The 15,105-nt window shown below is 47.2% G+C and overlaps 1 protein-coding gene across 3 annotated transcripts; it reads left to right on the top strand.

The window, feature by feature from the left end:
• The first annotated feature begins 529 nt into the window (after positions 1 to 529).
• khdrbs1b (KH domain containing, RNA binding, signal transduction associated 1b) lies at positions 530 to 14,838 on the top strand. 3 transcript variants are annotated; one of them, XR_014630951.1, is made up of 11 exons: positions 530 to 817; positions 2,509 to 2,630; positions 3,765 to 3,881; positions 5,184 to 5,330; positions 9,348 to 9,487; positions 9,636 to 9,873; positions 10,045 to 10,112; positions 10,535 to 10,593; positions 10,716 to 10,906; positions 12,993 to 13,062; positions 13,810 to 14,838. XR_014630951.1 is itself a non-coding variant. In XM_084455477.1 (9 exons), the coding sequence occupies exons 1-9, from the start codon at positions 724 to 726 to the stop codon at positions 10,823 to 10,825; spliced, it is 1,095 nt and encodes a 364-aa protein (XP_084311603.1). In that variant the 5' UTR covers positions 530 to 723; the 3' UTR covers positions 10,826 to 12,172. The 3 variants fall into 3 exon arrangements, 1 of the variants encoding a protein (XP_084311603.1); XR_014630952.1 differs by lacking the exons at positions 12,993 to 13,062; positions 13,810 to 14,838 and adding an exon at positions 12,207 to 12,982; XM_084455477.1 differs by lacking the exons at positions 12,993 to 13,062; positions 13,810 to 14,838 and having other exon boundaries at positions 10,716 to 12,172.
• Positions 14,839 to 15,105: the final 267 nt, after the last annotated feature.

Here is a 15,105-nt window from a genome sequence, read left to right as displayed (position 1 = left end):
GTATACATCCTGAAATGGACTGGTCCACCATGTTCTCCGGCTGCAGCTCAGTCATGGCACCACTAGGATGAGGTTTGCCCCTGGTCAACCATCAAGTTCCCCAAACATTTTCGTACTTAACAACTGCCCCTTTGTTAATGAGTGTTTGGGGTCAATTAATTAATTCATCCCACTTTCTCAGTTGGGATTGGCTACTCCAAAGAGTCCAGTCCAGCTGTGGTATGGGTGGCTTTGCTATAGCCTACCATATAGAAACAGTCCAGCTGACTGTCTCTATGGCCAACAATGGCCCTAACACTCTCCAGATATTGCTATAGGTCTGTATAACACAGATAGACAGGGACGAGTCCTACCGAAATCCAAATGAGCAAATTCCCTGGGATGAAATATCTGACGTACGTCTGGGGGACACGGCAACACAACACCGAGGTTCACAGGCGGGAAGTGGGCGGTGCCAGTTCAGCTGGCTTATCCTCCTGAGCTCAGCTCACTTGCACTCGCGTCCTCCATTTTCAGCGAGGCAGAAAACGGCGCGGAGAAACACGGCAGAAGCTCTCGGTCGCCCTCGCCGAACGCAGCCTACGGTAACCACACGCTAGGCGAAGTCTTCAAGGTGGATATCACGCAGTAGATAAACCACTGGACTATTATTTTTTTACTCTGTAGTTTTTCTACAGCGTTTGCATCGCCCACCCTCTACAGAAACTGAATTTAAAACACAACATGGAGAACGAAAGCAAGTATCTCCCCGAGCTGCTGGCGGAGAAGGACAGCCTGGACTCGTCCTTTACGCACGCCATGAAACTTTTGTCTGCAGGTAAAATGTCTTTCGGACTTTTTTTTGCTTCCGTCGAGGGGAATTTGCCTTCTGTGGAAAGAATGAGTCTTTGTCGTGCTTGTGAGAAAAGCACGTCATGGTCGGATTGTACCGGACGGGCACTGCCCCGCTAACGGCAAACAATAAACCTTTTCATTGGGTCTAATCTCACCCCAGTTTTCACAGGGGGTATCGTTGTCGCCACGTGGTGGGGGGCGAGGGCACAGTTGATTCTTGATAACTGTTCAGGATAACTGCTTTGAAAGAATATCTAGAAATGGGGTCCTTTAACATTTAAAGTAGTGCAGCCCCCTGTAAGTTCATTTATAGGAAGTGCGCAGTTTATCAGGCGACTGCGACGAGCTCGCAAAATGCAACCCCCAGCTATGCACTAGGGCAGAAGACGGCGTTGGTAATGTCCTGGTGTTCGAGAGATCGAATCGCATTCTGTTAGGCTACAGCTACTCGTTTTTAGTGCAAGTTCACTAACGTTAGGCTACATCAAACACGATGGCATTCCTGCAGTTTCTGTTTGGGATATAATGAATTGTGTCATAGGAATGCATTGTTTAATAATTAACCATAGTGAAATACCCAGGCCTACCAATTATTTGTTGTGATTAGGCTTTTCAAAGGTTGTTTATAGTCGACTTTATTTTATTGTAGCTGGAAACGTTCGTATAGCGTAGCACTTCGAGGTCAACTCCATACACGACGGCCCAACCAAGATTTGTATAGCCCACCGCAATCGGTGTTGTGTAATGTCGGTTTGCTACATCACGGCTGATGTTGCTCTCTTGACAGATGTTGCGCGAAGTTTACAATTGAGAGAACTCCAGATGTTCACCCTTTCTCATGACACGTGTCGAATGAGCTGCATCGGCATGGTTCTGACAGACTGGTCTTCTGAACAAGAATTATGCTATTTGTACTGTCTGGTAGCTACCCCACCAATCACGCATGTAGTTCCGTCTTTATTCTATATTCGCATGTTAAGTTAAGTCCTAAATCTCGAATTGATCTGGTGCCGATTGTGCTTTCCAATCCACTTCCAGTCACTATTATATGTATAATCTGGAAATTATGCAAGGAATTTGGAGCAAATTTGTTCTCCCAGGAGGTTGGAAGGGACCAACTGGTAGCAGATGGCATCCTGATCAACTGTGTTAAGAAATGCAAATTCAAGCTGTTAGTCATGTTAAATTGCTGATTTGCAACGACTCGTGTAACGTGTTGTAACAATCGTATGTGGTCCTCGGTAGATTTCGGTGTCTTCTCGGTGAGTGTGCGGCCGGGAGATGAGTTCACTACTGCCGACAGACACACTTGCTACTGCTAAACCTGCACCTTGTTCAGCTGGTTGACAGGTCTGCACATCGCAGGCTCAAAAGCTGTCAGGGTAGGGAGTAGTACAGAGGGCTTGAAACGAACAGGTTGGTATGATAGCGCCCCGTGCTTTGATGTCTGTCACGTGTATCACTCTGTGGGGAAGGTCATGGGAATAGTCCGGTAGGACGCGGAGAGGTCATGGGAATAGTCCGGCCGGACGCGGAGAGGTCACGGGAATAGTCCGGTCGGATGTCACGGGAATAGTCCGGTCGGACGCGGAGAGGGTTGGAAACACGGGTCCTGGTTCAACAGAGCATGTGTGTGTGGCTGAAACCAACCGGGCCCCTTTCTCCTTCCCCCAGAGATCGAGAGACTCCAGAAAGGAGAGACCAGAAAGGACGGGGAGACCTATCTGGACCTTTTCACAGTCAAGAACATCAAGCTGAAGGAGCGAGTGCTCATACCCGTCAAACAGTACCCTAAGGTGAGTCCTCCTCCTGCGCTGTCGCGCTCCCCTCCCTCCCCGCCTGCACCCTCTAATTAAACATGTCCAGCAGCAGGGCAGGGACTTGTCAGAGCTGTTGCCAGGGACTCGGCATATTCATATCAGACTAGGAAACGGGCGAGGTGAAGTCGAGCCTGTGTAATTTGTTTCAGATCTCATGAAGTACTATGTTAATTGTTCCATGCATTGAGGGTGGTGTTATTAATTTATTAAGCCAGTTATTAATATTCAGTGAGGTGTGCTCATGCTACCTTACCTGGGCAGAAATACTATTACCAATAGGATTTCTGTCAGCGTATTTGAGATGGGGTCTCGCCATCACTCGAGTCACAACCTTTACCGAGACATTTAGTATCACGTTCCCAGGGCTAATCCGGGGCTTCGGATTTGTGGGCTAATGCGGTGTCCGTTTGACCAGATTGTGTGTGTTAGACGGTTCCTGGAACACGGACGCTATCACTTGAGCAGGATATCATGTTGCGAAATAACGTCCGTCTTCATTCTCTGACACGATGGGAGGTGACAGAGCAGAGTGGTGCTCAGGGCTCTGCGCCCATGACTGTTCTCTCTACGGCAGCTTGAAGGGCTAGGGTTAGCATTAACTGGGATGAAAAGATTTAAGACACACATTCCACTGTACCTATTAGGCTGGGTGCTGGATCACAAAATCTTGTAGATGGGGAGAATATAGAGTTCCGCACACTTGATGGCTCCCTTTAAAAGGATTTTAATGTGAGTGACACTTTGAGCACACAGGCTCTTCCTCAGACTTCTGCATAAATTTAAGCATACACTGGAAACACGTTTTGATGTAACAGCCAGTTTTATACGAGGGCCTACAAAAAGTCACATAAAAAAAAAAAAAATAAAAAAAAACTGTGGTCCCAGTTGACGTCAACAGCATAGTTACATAGTGATATGTAGGGTGATCCAAGGCTTGCATAGTGTAGTGCACCATTTAATCTTCTGGCCTTTTTAGTTGTGTTGAAAAGAAATGCTGAATAAAACAATGTGGAGCTTCTGTTGTGATACTTAACCTGGATGATACTGGTCTAGATCGGACACGCATCCCTATTGTGGTTGCTAACCTTATTTCCTTTGTTTTTTTTCCAGTTCAACTTTGTGGGGAAGATCCTCGGGCCGCAGGGCAACACCATCAAGCGTCTGCAGGAGGACACAGGGGCCAAGATCTCCGTGCTGGGGAAGGGCTCCATGAGAGACAAGGCCAAGGTGAGAGACGCCTGCCTGGCACACACCTGAAAGAGGATACCTGAGGGTACACTCTGTTCTGTATCTGAGAGGAGATAGAGCAGTCCTGGTTCTGTATCTGAGAGGAGATGGAGCAGTCTCGGTTCTGTATCTGAGAGGAGATGGAGCAGTCTCGGTTCTGTATCTGAGAGGAGATGGAGCAGTCTCGCTTCTGTATCTGAGAGGAGATGGAGCAGTCTCGGTTCTGTATCTGAGAGGAGATAGAGCAGTCTCGGTTCTGTATCTGAGAGGAGATGGAGCAGTCTCGGTTCTGTATCTGAGAGGAGATAGAGCAGTCCTGGTTCTGTATCTGAGAGGAGATGGAGCAGTCTCGGTTCTGTATCTGAGAGGAGATGGAGCAGTCTCGGTTCTGTATCTGAGAGGAGATAGAGCAGTCTCGGTTCTGTATGTGAGAGGAGATAGAGCAGTCTCGGTTCTGTATGTGAGAGGAGATGGAGCAGTCTCGGTTCTGTATCTGAGAGGAGATGGAGCAGTCTCGGTTCTGTATGTGAGAGGAGATAGAGCAGTCTCGGTTCTGTATGTGAGAGGAGATAGAGCAGTCTCGGTTCTGTATCTGAGAGGAGATAGAGCAGTCTCGGTTCTGTATCACATGCTGCGTTCCATTTGGCCTGTGAAGTCGTGATTTACGAGATGCTACTCGCAGTTTTAACTGGAACGCCCCTCTCCACTTGTTTTCTCCACTCGTGCACTCGTACCACTTGACCCTACCCCCAGTTCACTCTGGAAGTCATGAACAAGATGACAGCTCCCTGTCAAACTTTAGTAATACTGTTTTATTAGCATTTCTGTCTTATTTGTGTCTCATTAAATCAGTCGTACACACAGTATTCCCCAACTGTTATCTGAGGACATCTTTTTTGTATGCGCAAAATACAGCGTAGTGTGTTATCCACCTAGCTAACGTCCATCTTTGTTCCGAGCTGTTGTCTACTGTCACACGGTTACCTGGCAGGTGACATCGTTCTCCGTCTCTCCCCCCTCACCACTTCCCAGCCAAATGGAACGCACCATGAGAGGGGGTAGAGCAGCTTCTGCTCTGTATCGGAGAGGGGATCGAGTGGTCAGAATTGGCTACAGCACACGCCTCACACCTGTGCTGTAATCAATTATTTTTCCTAGTCTCACGAAGCACTACCACGCCTCACACCAAACGCACGTTGCATCCCCTGACACGATCCTGGAGAGATCTTGAGGTGGCCATATGCGCCTGGTACCTAGCAGATCTGGGAGATGTACGTGTCTCATGTTATTGCGGCATTTCAGGAGGAGGGTCTGAGGAAAGGCGGCGAGCCCAAGTTCGCCCACCTGTCCATGGACCTGCACGTCTTCATCGAGGTCTTCGCCCCCGTGCCCGACGCATACCTGCGCATGGCGCACGCCATGGAGGAAGTCAAGAAATTCCTGTTTCCCGTGAGTAGACAGGAAGTCTTATTGACCGTGGTGGTGGTGGTGAGGAAATTGGTGTAAATGGATAAGAGTTTTGTAGGACCGGTTCAAGTGCATATGTGGTACCTTCTACACTACACTAGTCTAGTCTTTGAGATCTCCACCTCCAAAAGTCTGGAGACATCTCCAGTGAAAATCGTCGCTAGAACAGCACCGAAAACCGACGCTACCAACCGCTGCCTACATCTCCAGTAGGATTAGGGTTAGGGGAAACATCCTCCTCACCAGAAATTATGTCCAAACAAACTGGGGTGGAGAATCAAAACAAAACATTCACCGCCCCATTGGTGCAAACTGCTGTGATGCGACGGTCCAATGGGCTAAGCTATCACAGTCAGAGTGGCTAAGCTATCACAGTCAGAGGGGCTGAGATATCACAGTCAGAGGGGCTGAGATATCACAGTCAGAGTGGCTGAGCTATCACAGTCAGAGTGGCTGAGCTATCACAGTCAGAGTGGCTGAGCTATCACAGTCAGAGTGGCTGAGCTATCACAGTCAGAGTGGCTGAGCTATCACAGTCAGAGTGGCTGAGCTATCACAGTCAGAGTGGCTGAGCTATCACAGTCAGAGTGGCTGAGCTATCACAGTCAGAGTGGCTGAGCTATCACAGTCAGAGTGGCTGAGCTATCACAGTCAGAGTGGCTGAGCTATCACAGTCAAGAGTGGCTGAGCTATCACAGTCAAGAGTGGCTGAGCTATCACAGTCAGAGTGGCTGAGCTATCACAGTCAGAGTGGCTGAGCTATCACAGTCAGAGTGGCTGAGCTATCACAGTCAGAGTGGCTGAGCTATCACAGTCAGAGTGGCTGAGCTATCACAGTCAGAGTGGCTGAGCTATCACAGTCAGAGTGGCTGAGCTATCACAGTCAGAGTGGCTGAGCTATCACAGTCAGAGTGGCTGAGCTATCACAGTCAGAGTGGCTGAGCTATCACAGTCAGAGTGGCTGAGCTATCACAGTCAGAGTGGCTGAGCTATCACAGTCAGAGTGGCTGAGCTATCACAGTCAGAGTGGCTGAGCTATCACAGTCAGAGGGGCTGAGCTATCACAGTCAGAGGGGCTGAGCTATCACAGTCAGAGGGGCTAAGCTATCACAGTCTGAGAGGCTACGCTATCACAGTCTGAGAGGCTACGCTATCACAGTCTGAGGGGCTACGCTATCACAGTCTGAGGGGCTACGCTATCACAGTCTGAGGGGCTACGCTATCACAGTCTGAGGGGCTACGCTATCACAGTCAGAGGGGCTAAGCTATCACAGTCTGAGAGGCTACGCTATCACAGTCTGAGGGGCTACGCTATCACAGTCTGAGGGGCTACGCTATCACAGTCTGAGGGGCTACGCTATCACAGTCTGAGGGGCTACGCTATCACAGTCTGAGGGGCTGAGCTATCACAGTCTGAGGGGCTGAGCTATCACAGTCAGAGGGGCTGAGCTATCACAGTCTGAGAGGCTGAGCTATCACAGTCTGAGAGGCTAAGCTATCACAGTCTGAGAGGCTAAGCCCAAGCTGGCCCGGACACTGCTCTCTGTTTGTATGTCTGTCCTGTCCTGATTGTCTCTCTTGTCTGTCTCTATCCGACCGTATCTGTCCATGGGTTTCTGTCTCTCACTCTCTGTCCGTCTGTTACTTCGTCTTTCTCTCTGTCTCTCTTGCTGTCCCGCCTGTCCATCCCCACCTAAACTCCCGGTGTTGGGAGGAGGATTAGGAAGTGGTCGTCCCCAGAGCAGTCAGAACAGTCACAGATCCGAGAATAATTTCTACTCCCTCTGTAAGGGTCTAATGGTAATCCTTGATGCTGCATAATCTGTTCCAGGGTTTTACATTTCACATTTTGGGAGCGTTAGGAGGACTTCGAGAGGTCAGGGCACGGGAGGAGCCCTGGTGTACTCTTAACTACGCATACGCAAGATGGCTACAAGGCATATTTTGCGTTCCTGTGGCGCAGTTGGCTTTGCAGGTCCCCGGAAATTAATGTGCCGCAAAATACGTGCTTGTCTGCACACTTGTGTCTCATGTAGTTAAATGGCAAGTATATCGAGTGTTTAAAAAGAGTTGGGGGTTTTCACCTGACAGCTGCCTACAGTTAACAGGTAGGGAGCCTAGAACTTTAGCAGAATGTCACAGCTCCAGTCTGGAAGATGGTGATCTGGAAGATGGGGATGACAACATGCTAGAAAGTCTTCACTCATTGACCTGATTGAAATCTAGCAAAGTTATCCACATAAGCTATCATGTTATCCACATATAACCTGTCACTTACGTGGAAGAAGAGCTTGGAATAACGACCAGCTTTGTAGTAAAAAATGTTGGTTTTCTGTAAGCTGGTGACTTATTTGTCTCATTATATCGGTCGTACACACAGTACTGGCTGACTTCTGTCAGTGGACAATTACTACGGTGTTCGTATCCGCAAAATAGGACATGGTATGTTATGAGCTGGTATTGCTAACACTGGCTAACTGGTATTGCTAGCATTGGCTAACTAGACTTACAAAGATGAGGCTTAAGTGACTTTTTCCGTCTTTTGGAACGCGTTTATCTGGGGTATGACATTCTGGGCGGGGCGGACAATCCCATTGTCCGAGGCAACTGGAACGCAGCATATGCTCCTAAGCTCGGCCGGGATTGTCTTAGAGGAACATGGAGGGTAATCAAGAGTAATGTAAGGCTTTGTTCACACGGCAGTGAAATGTGACCCAAATCTGATCTTTTATTTGCCTACATGCGACTCGGGTCAGATTTTTTCATGACCGTCTGAACAGCGCAAGTCACATGAAATCAGATTTTCTTAAATCCAACCTGGGTCGCTTGCAAAGGGGGTATTATATCGGATACATGTCTGATGTTTTGCAACGCGCCCGCCGTCTGAACAGTCATGTCGCGTTTAATGCTACTTTTACGTCTCTAGAGCGGTGACTTGCAAATTCGTGAAGCATTCCACTGTGGTGTGCTTGTGCGGCATACTGCACGTCACAAGACGATCCTCATCCTTCTTCTCGTTACCATTTGCTCATACCGTCGCCGGCTTCCACTGCACAAATAGCCTACTTGAAAATCAACCCGTAGTAAAGGCTAACTTCAGTTGTGGTTGTAACGTTATCATGGATGTATTAATAGAACGTTATCCATGGTTAACGTTACTTCCGTAAACAGTGCGCTGCGTGTGATGTCCTGACGTCTTTGTTATTGTTCTTCTGCGCATGCGGGTCTGTTCAGGGCCGTGGGCTGTTCACACGGCAGTCAAATATATGTCAAATATAGGTTACATTTAAAATGTCATGTGAACAGCTAAACCAAAAAATCGGATCTGTAAAAAATCGGAATTGAGCATTAAGACCTTCACACTAAGCCTTAAGTGTTCAATATGTCAGTCCTTGTTAGATTCTCCATAAGCTGGTGAATTTACCGTTGATATTACAAGAAAGCTGAGAAAACGTCTAGGTCAGCCCACTCCATTTGTCAGAGTGGAACAGCTCAGTGTAAACTGCGCTTCTAGCCATAGATTAATTTGTAATCAGACAAAAGGCTCGCTTTTTTTTTTGCATGCCTCCGCGTTTGATGGATTGAAAAAGGGAAGGGGGAGAAAAACCGTTATTGCCGGGTTCTTATCCCAGGCTCTGCTGTTGGATTTGTGCTCTCGTAATCATTCAAATTGAATTCAGATCCCTCCTTGCGGAGATTTGATTTCAGGACTTGACTGGGTCATGGCGTTCCACCGAAAGGGCCTATTAAGGGACTGTGTCCTCCTACATGCTCCTTCCCTCTCCTCCTCTACCCCTCCTTATCCCTCCCATCCTGTATCCCTCCTTACCTATATCTTGACGTCTTTCACCTCTCCTCCCCTCCTCTCTTCTCCCTTCCTCTCTCTTCCCTTCATCTCCTCCGCTCCTCTCTCCTCCATCTCCTCTCTTCCCCTCCCCCTACTTGCTTCTCTGTTTCATTATGTTCTTTTTTCCTTCTCACGTGTGTGTGTGTGTGTAGGACATGATGGACGACATCTGTCAGGAGCAGTTCCTGGAGATGGGCTACCTGAACGGGGGTCAGGAGCACGGGGCCCGCGGCCGAGGGGGGCCACCGGTCAGGGGCCGCGGAGGACTCCCACTCCCCGCTGGGGCACCCAGGTAAACGCGCACACACACACACACACACACTTACTTGCATACACGTATGTCTTTGATTCATACATAGAAAATCCTTTTTAATAAGTCTCTGTGTGTCTCTGCCCCCCCTTGTCCTCCATTCTCTGTTTCCTTCCCTGCCCCCCCCCAGGGGTAGGGGCATGCCCCCTCGGGGAGGAGCCACCAGGGGGGGCGTGGCCCGCGGCGGGCCTGCCAGGGGCACCTCGGTGAGGGGGGCGCCGGCGGGTCGAGGAGGCCCCCCCTTAGCCCCGGCCAGGGGAGCGGCAGCCCCCAGGGCCAGGCCCCCGGCGGCCGGACCCCCTCAGAGGATGGCCCCACCTCCCCCCCAGCACCAGCACGCCCCTGCCGCTGAGGCTTACGAGGAATACGTACGTAGTACACTAGACTACTTTTTGTAGCAGCAGAACACATAGAACTACTGTTTACTTGTTTAATTGTGGTTAGCGGCAGGTCATTTAAGGATTAAGGACAGCATGTTGGCTGTAGTTATTGATGGGGGGTTTTCAATGATGGTGTTTTTTCTGCCCCCTCCCCCACAGTCTTATGACGAGAGCTACACGGAGCAAACGTACGAGTCCTACGACAACTACTACAGCCAGCCACAGGCGTAAGTGATGCATACTCCCAACTCCACTTCTCAAACTGCATGGAGCCTGATTGTGATTGTAAATCGTGGCTCTGTTTTCCTGCTCTTTGATTGGATGCTGTTTTCTTGGCTAGGGATTTAAGACTTAAAGACACTTTTTTCCTCTTACTTCCAAAGTAAAGTGACTCATTTGCATCTGTCATGGATCAAAATACAATTTGAAATCATTTCAAATAACGATCTGTGCTTGATGGACCTTGCCGGGCACAGTACAACCAGTGACCCGCAATCCAGGGAGACTCAAGAAAACGCTCCTTGAAATGATATTGTTTTGGCTCAGGACTGATGTATACACATCAGCCCCTAAAACCTAAGAGATTATGACTTCCAAACATGGCTTTAAGATTGATAAATCACCTTCCTCCCTCCCCTCCTCTCCTCAGAGAGCCAGAGTACTATGACTATGGCCACGGAGAACCCCAGGAGTCCTACGACTCTTATGGTGAGAGTTTGTCGTCTGCCAAGTGTGTCTGTCTCCCATCTCCACCTCCTACCCCCCCCCCCCGACTCACAAGCATTGATTGATTAACAATGTATATGCTTTGTCTGTGTGTGTGTGTGTAGCCCAGGATGATTGGAACGGGACCCAGAGGCCTACAGCAGGAGGGGGGAAAGCCCTCCCTGCCAGACCAGCCAAGGCGTCCTACCGGGAACACCCTTATAGACAATACTGAGTTAACTACGCCTGGCGACCCAGTCGCCCTGACAACCGCCTGTCTACCGCGGCAGCTCTGGCTTTAAGAAACCCGACAAAAGTAATTTCCGTTTTGTTTTTGGTTTGGTCTTTTCTACGCTGGACTTATACGGGGGAAAAATATCAAAAAAACAAACAAAATCAAGAACTGATTGGAGCTCTGTTTGAGAAATGACATCGATCCTGACTGAGGCGTTTTTTTAGATGGGTAGAGGTGATTTTTTCTTTTTAATTCTGATTTAAGTTTTGGTTTATTTTGCTGTCTAACTCTCGGACCCCATCTCCCCTTGGCTTTCTTTGCATTGTGGACCCTAACCTTTTTAATGTTTGGAATCGGCCATTTCTAGTGGAGTTAGCGTCTCCCTTCCCACATGTTAGTGTCTAAAGAAACCATTTTGTTTTTTAAAAAGATTCTGTTGAGGGACAGTTGCAGATTCCCATTTAGGCTACATTTCAAAATTCTTCTTAATATAGTAAAATAAAAAACCATAAACGTTTCGATTATGTAATATAGATGCAAAACAATATCAAATCAAGTGAAGGAAACGGAAAACGATGTTAATGGAATATATTACAGCTCTTTCTTGATTATATTTCTCATTTGTTTTAAATAGTCATAAAAGTTGTCAATTTAGATTTAGGCAGCAATATTTGTTATTGTACGTTTAGAGTTTTGAAATATAGCCCTAATAGACACTGTTGAGATGGACTGTCCTCATATCCCTAATTTGTTTTCAAGTTTTTAAAAGTAATTTAAGACTCTTGAGTCAAAATGTTTGTTGTTGAAGGATATTGCCACACTGTTGGCCTCCTTGTCACACTAACAAGCCCTTCAGGTACTTGGTGATCTGACTTTATAAACATGCATGCACAAAGTACAACAATGAAGGATTGGGACAAAAATCTCCACATGGGTCTTCTCTCTTTACAGAGAAGGGATCCTGCAGCTTAATCAAACCTCTTGTACATATTTTAAAACGTTCAAACTGTACTTACTCTGCCACTAGTATCTGTACCCTCTCCATAAAATGCGTTATGCTCCATGTGTAAGCTTGCCTAAATAGGTAACTAAATCTGTCCAAAAGATGTTTTGCAGCAGTTTGTCAATAAAGCCTAGTTTGTTTTTTATGAAACGTAACTTTGTTTTTTTCTTGTTGTCCTCGTAAAATTGGAAATGCCCTTTTTTAAATAACCTTCAACGGCTTGTAGGTGTTCTGCTTTGTTTCTCATCAAAAAGCGCATTTTAAATCTTAAATGAATGTATTTCAGCCTGAAGACGTTAACCCTACTAAATGAATGTTTGATGGATTTTTAAAAGAGCACAACTTATTCTTTCTCTCTCTCTCTATACTTTTAAAAAGGACCCAGAGGTAAGACCTCTAAAATAACCTGGATAGCTTCCTAATGTGTATAGAGTTCTAAAGCATTGAATGCCTGGGTATGTATAAGACTTTTTCAATCCTCTTACCTGTGCTCATAATCGTTAATGAGGAATGTTATTGATAGCAACTGAAAATTTAACTTGATTCAAACCACCATTCGAGTCCAGGTTTCAGGGTGAGATGCTTTCATGTCATGATTGCCGCAGGTTCGATGGCTACTTTAGTAGAGAGTCTAATGGCAGTGAACGGAGAGGATGCTTATAACCTAGAGAGCTCCACTGTAAAGGTAACCCTAACCCTAAATGTGTCATTTGGTAGTGTTGTTTATCTATTGACATAAACTTGATGGTAAATGCGTGAAATTTAGTAAAACATTTTAGTCATGTCAAAAAAAGACAACTCAAAAGTAAGAAAAACGTAACTTCCAATACCTATGCAGTAGTGGGTTTTATTTACTAAAATAACTGTTCTGTGTACTAACAAAATCAAGAATAGTGTTAATGCAACTCTTGCTAAAAATAAGCAAAGCCAAATCTATATCAATATCTTATGAACAGTTGAACTGCTGCTACTTTTTCTTTGCAATATTTGTGTAAACATTGCATACTGTAATATTTAAAGTGTTTTGACATATGTAGTATATTCCATAAGGTAATCCTAAAGAAAGCTTGAGTTGCATGACTGCTGTGTAGACGCTGCATGCTGGTGAGTCAGCTGTCCGGTGGTTTCGTCACAGAGCGCTGACTGTCCCTTCTCTCCCCTCAGACAGGCATGTTGGTCACCTGGGTGACCAGAGATGGGATGACCGGCAGAAGGGAGTTCTGACAAGCCTCAGGTAGGAATGGATGGAGTTTATTATTTAATTCTAGACACATTTACGACACATTAACAATAGTACACCTTTCAAAATAATAATAAAAGACTCCCGGTTTTGCTGGTTAGTCTTTGCTAGCATTTAGACTAGGCTCAATATCAGTAAAGAAATGGACAAATACAAGCACAACTGCAAATCAATAAATACATGGGTATCTAGTACATGGGTATCTGGTACATGGGTATCTAGCCCTCTAATGGGTATCTAGCCCTCTAATGGGTATCTAGCCCTCTAATGGGTATCTAGCCCTCTAATGGTACATTGCTCTCTTCCTCATGTTCCACACTTTCTAAATAATTCCCTAGCCTATATGTCTCTTTTTCAAACAGTCAGTTGACGAGCTGCGAGTCATCACTATTTATCAAATCTACCAGGTCTTTATTTTACTAAACATCACAGAATCCTCCACAAATCTTCCAATAGAAGTAACTGGTAGGTGTCACACACTCAACACCACTTGATTGGGACTGAAATATGTGTGGGTACTGTTTTTATTTGAAGTTCAGGAGCTCCACAAATACCTCAGAACTGATGTTGTATTGTGTAAGAGGTGCAGAGGGCTCACGCAGTAGAAAAATGAGACGCCTGCTCTCCGCTCTGGTGAGCTAAAGCACTGCACTAATTCTTCCGAGGGCCCAAGTCGAATTATGTGACTTGTTCTGCAGGCTGTTCTCTTCGCTCATGCGACGTCTTATCTGTCATCTTCAGTTGAGGCCGCGCCGAGTCCCGGAGCTGCTCTCCGTGACCGGACGGTCAGACGGAGCACCAGGGGACTCCCTGGTGGGGGACTGACCCGAGATGGAGCTCCTTCTCCTGGGGAGAGAGGTTTGAGTGGAGGGCATGCCTCCCAGAGAGTCCTGGGGGTGGGGGGGAGCTCACCAGAGGAGAGAAGAACGCCAAATTCTGGCTCGCCTGTGGACTTAACATTTTAAACTGAAAACCTTTCCGTGATCGATACACTGGAGGACCTTAATGATTTTGCTTCTGTGAATCGCTTGATCATTTGTCCTTTGTACTCATATTTTCCTACCAAGCATTAGTGGATTGCTTTCAGATGTAAATGACTTTTCGACCTGATATTACAGTGTGATAATATACCATGCAGCTGACCATTCCTGCGACAGCGGTGAAATTGGTTTTAATTTGTATTCAACCATTGTTTTGAGGTGACATTAACTGGCCTTTTCTGCGAGGCAAGCTGTATTCACCCTTTTTTAAGTCTAGTTCATACGTACTTTATTCAGGAGGTAGGGTTATTCGTCAAGTCTCGCGATACCAAGATCTCCGCCTCCGAAAGTCTAGAGACATCTCCATTGAAAATCGTCTCTAGAACTGTGCCGCTACCAATTAGAGCCACTGCCTATACATCTCCAAGGGTGAAGGACCCACCTCACCAGAAATGATGACCGCCAAACAAACTGGAACTGAGAATCAAAACAAAACTTTCACTGCTCCATTAGGAAGCACCGCCCTAAAAACGTTGGATTGGTGCTGCGGCAGGGGGAGGGGAACTGGGGGTGCATTTCGGCCCCTTCTCGGTAGTGAAGCAGGCCGGACCATGTAACTGATTTGACACTCCTGAATCCCCCCCGAAGTTGTCCTTCACACCCCTGAACATGTCCCTCACCCCCCTGAACATGTCCCTCACCCCCCTGATCATGTCCTTCACCCCCCCCGAAGTTGTCCTTCACACCGCTGAACATGTCCTTCACCCCTCCTGAACATGTCCTTCACCCCTCCTGAACATGTCCCTCACCCCTCCTGAACATGTCCCTCACCCCCCCTGAACATGTCCCTCACCCCCCCTGAACATGTCCCTCACCCCCCCTGAACATGTCCCTCACCCCCCCTGAACATGTCCCTCACCCCCCCTGAACATGTCCCTCACCCCCCCCTGAACATGTCCCTCACCCCCCCCTGAACATGTCCCTCACCCCCCCCTGAACATGTCCCTCACCCCCCCCCCCCCCTGAACATGTCCCTCACCCCTGCATCACAACGAGG

This window comes from Borostomias antarcticus (genome assembly GCF_949987555.1).
Source record: "Borostomias antarcticus genome assembly, chromosome: 21".
Lineage (NCBI taxonomy): Eukaryota > Metazoa > Chordata > Actinopteri > Stomiiformes > Stomiidae > Borostomias > Borostomias antarcticus.
This window is presented reverse-complemented; position numbering and strand designations above follow the sequence as displayed.

Coding starts and splice junctions, on each gene's coding strand:
- khdrbs1b (XM_084455477.1), top strand. CDS start 724: ATGGAGAACGAAAGCAAGTATCTCCCCGAGCTGCTGGCGGAGAAGGAC. Junction 3,882..5,183: donor CCATGAGAGACAAGGCCAAG/GTGAGAGACGCC, acceptor GCGGCATTTCAG/GAGGAGGGTCTGAGGAAAGG. Junction 5,331..9,347: donor TCAAGAAATTCCTGTTTCCC/GTGAGTAGACAG, acceptor GTGTGTGTGTAG/GACATGATGGACGACATCTG.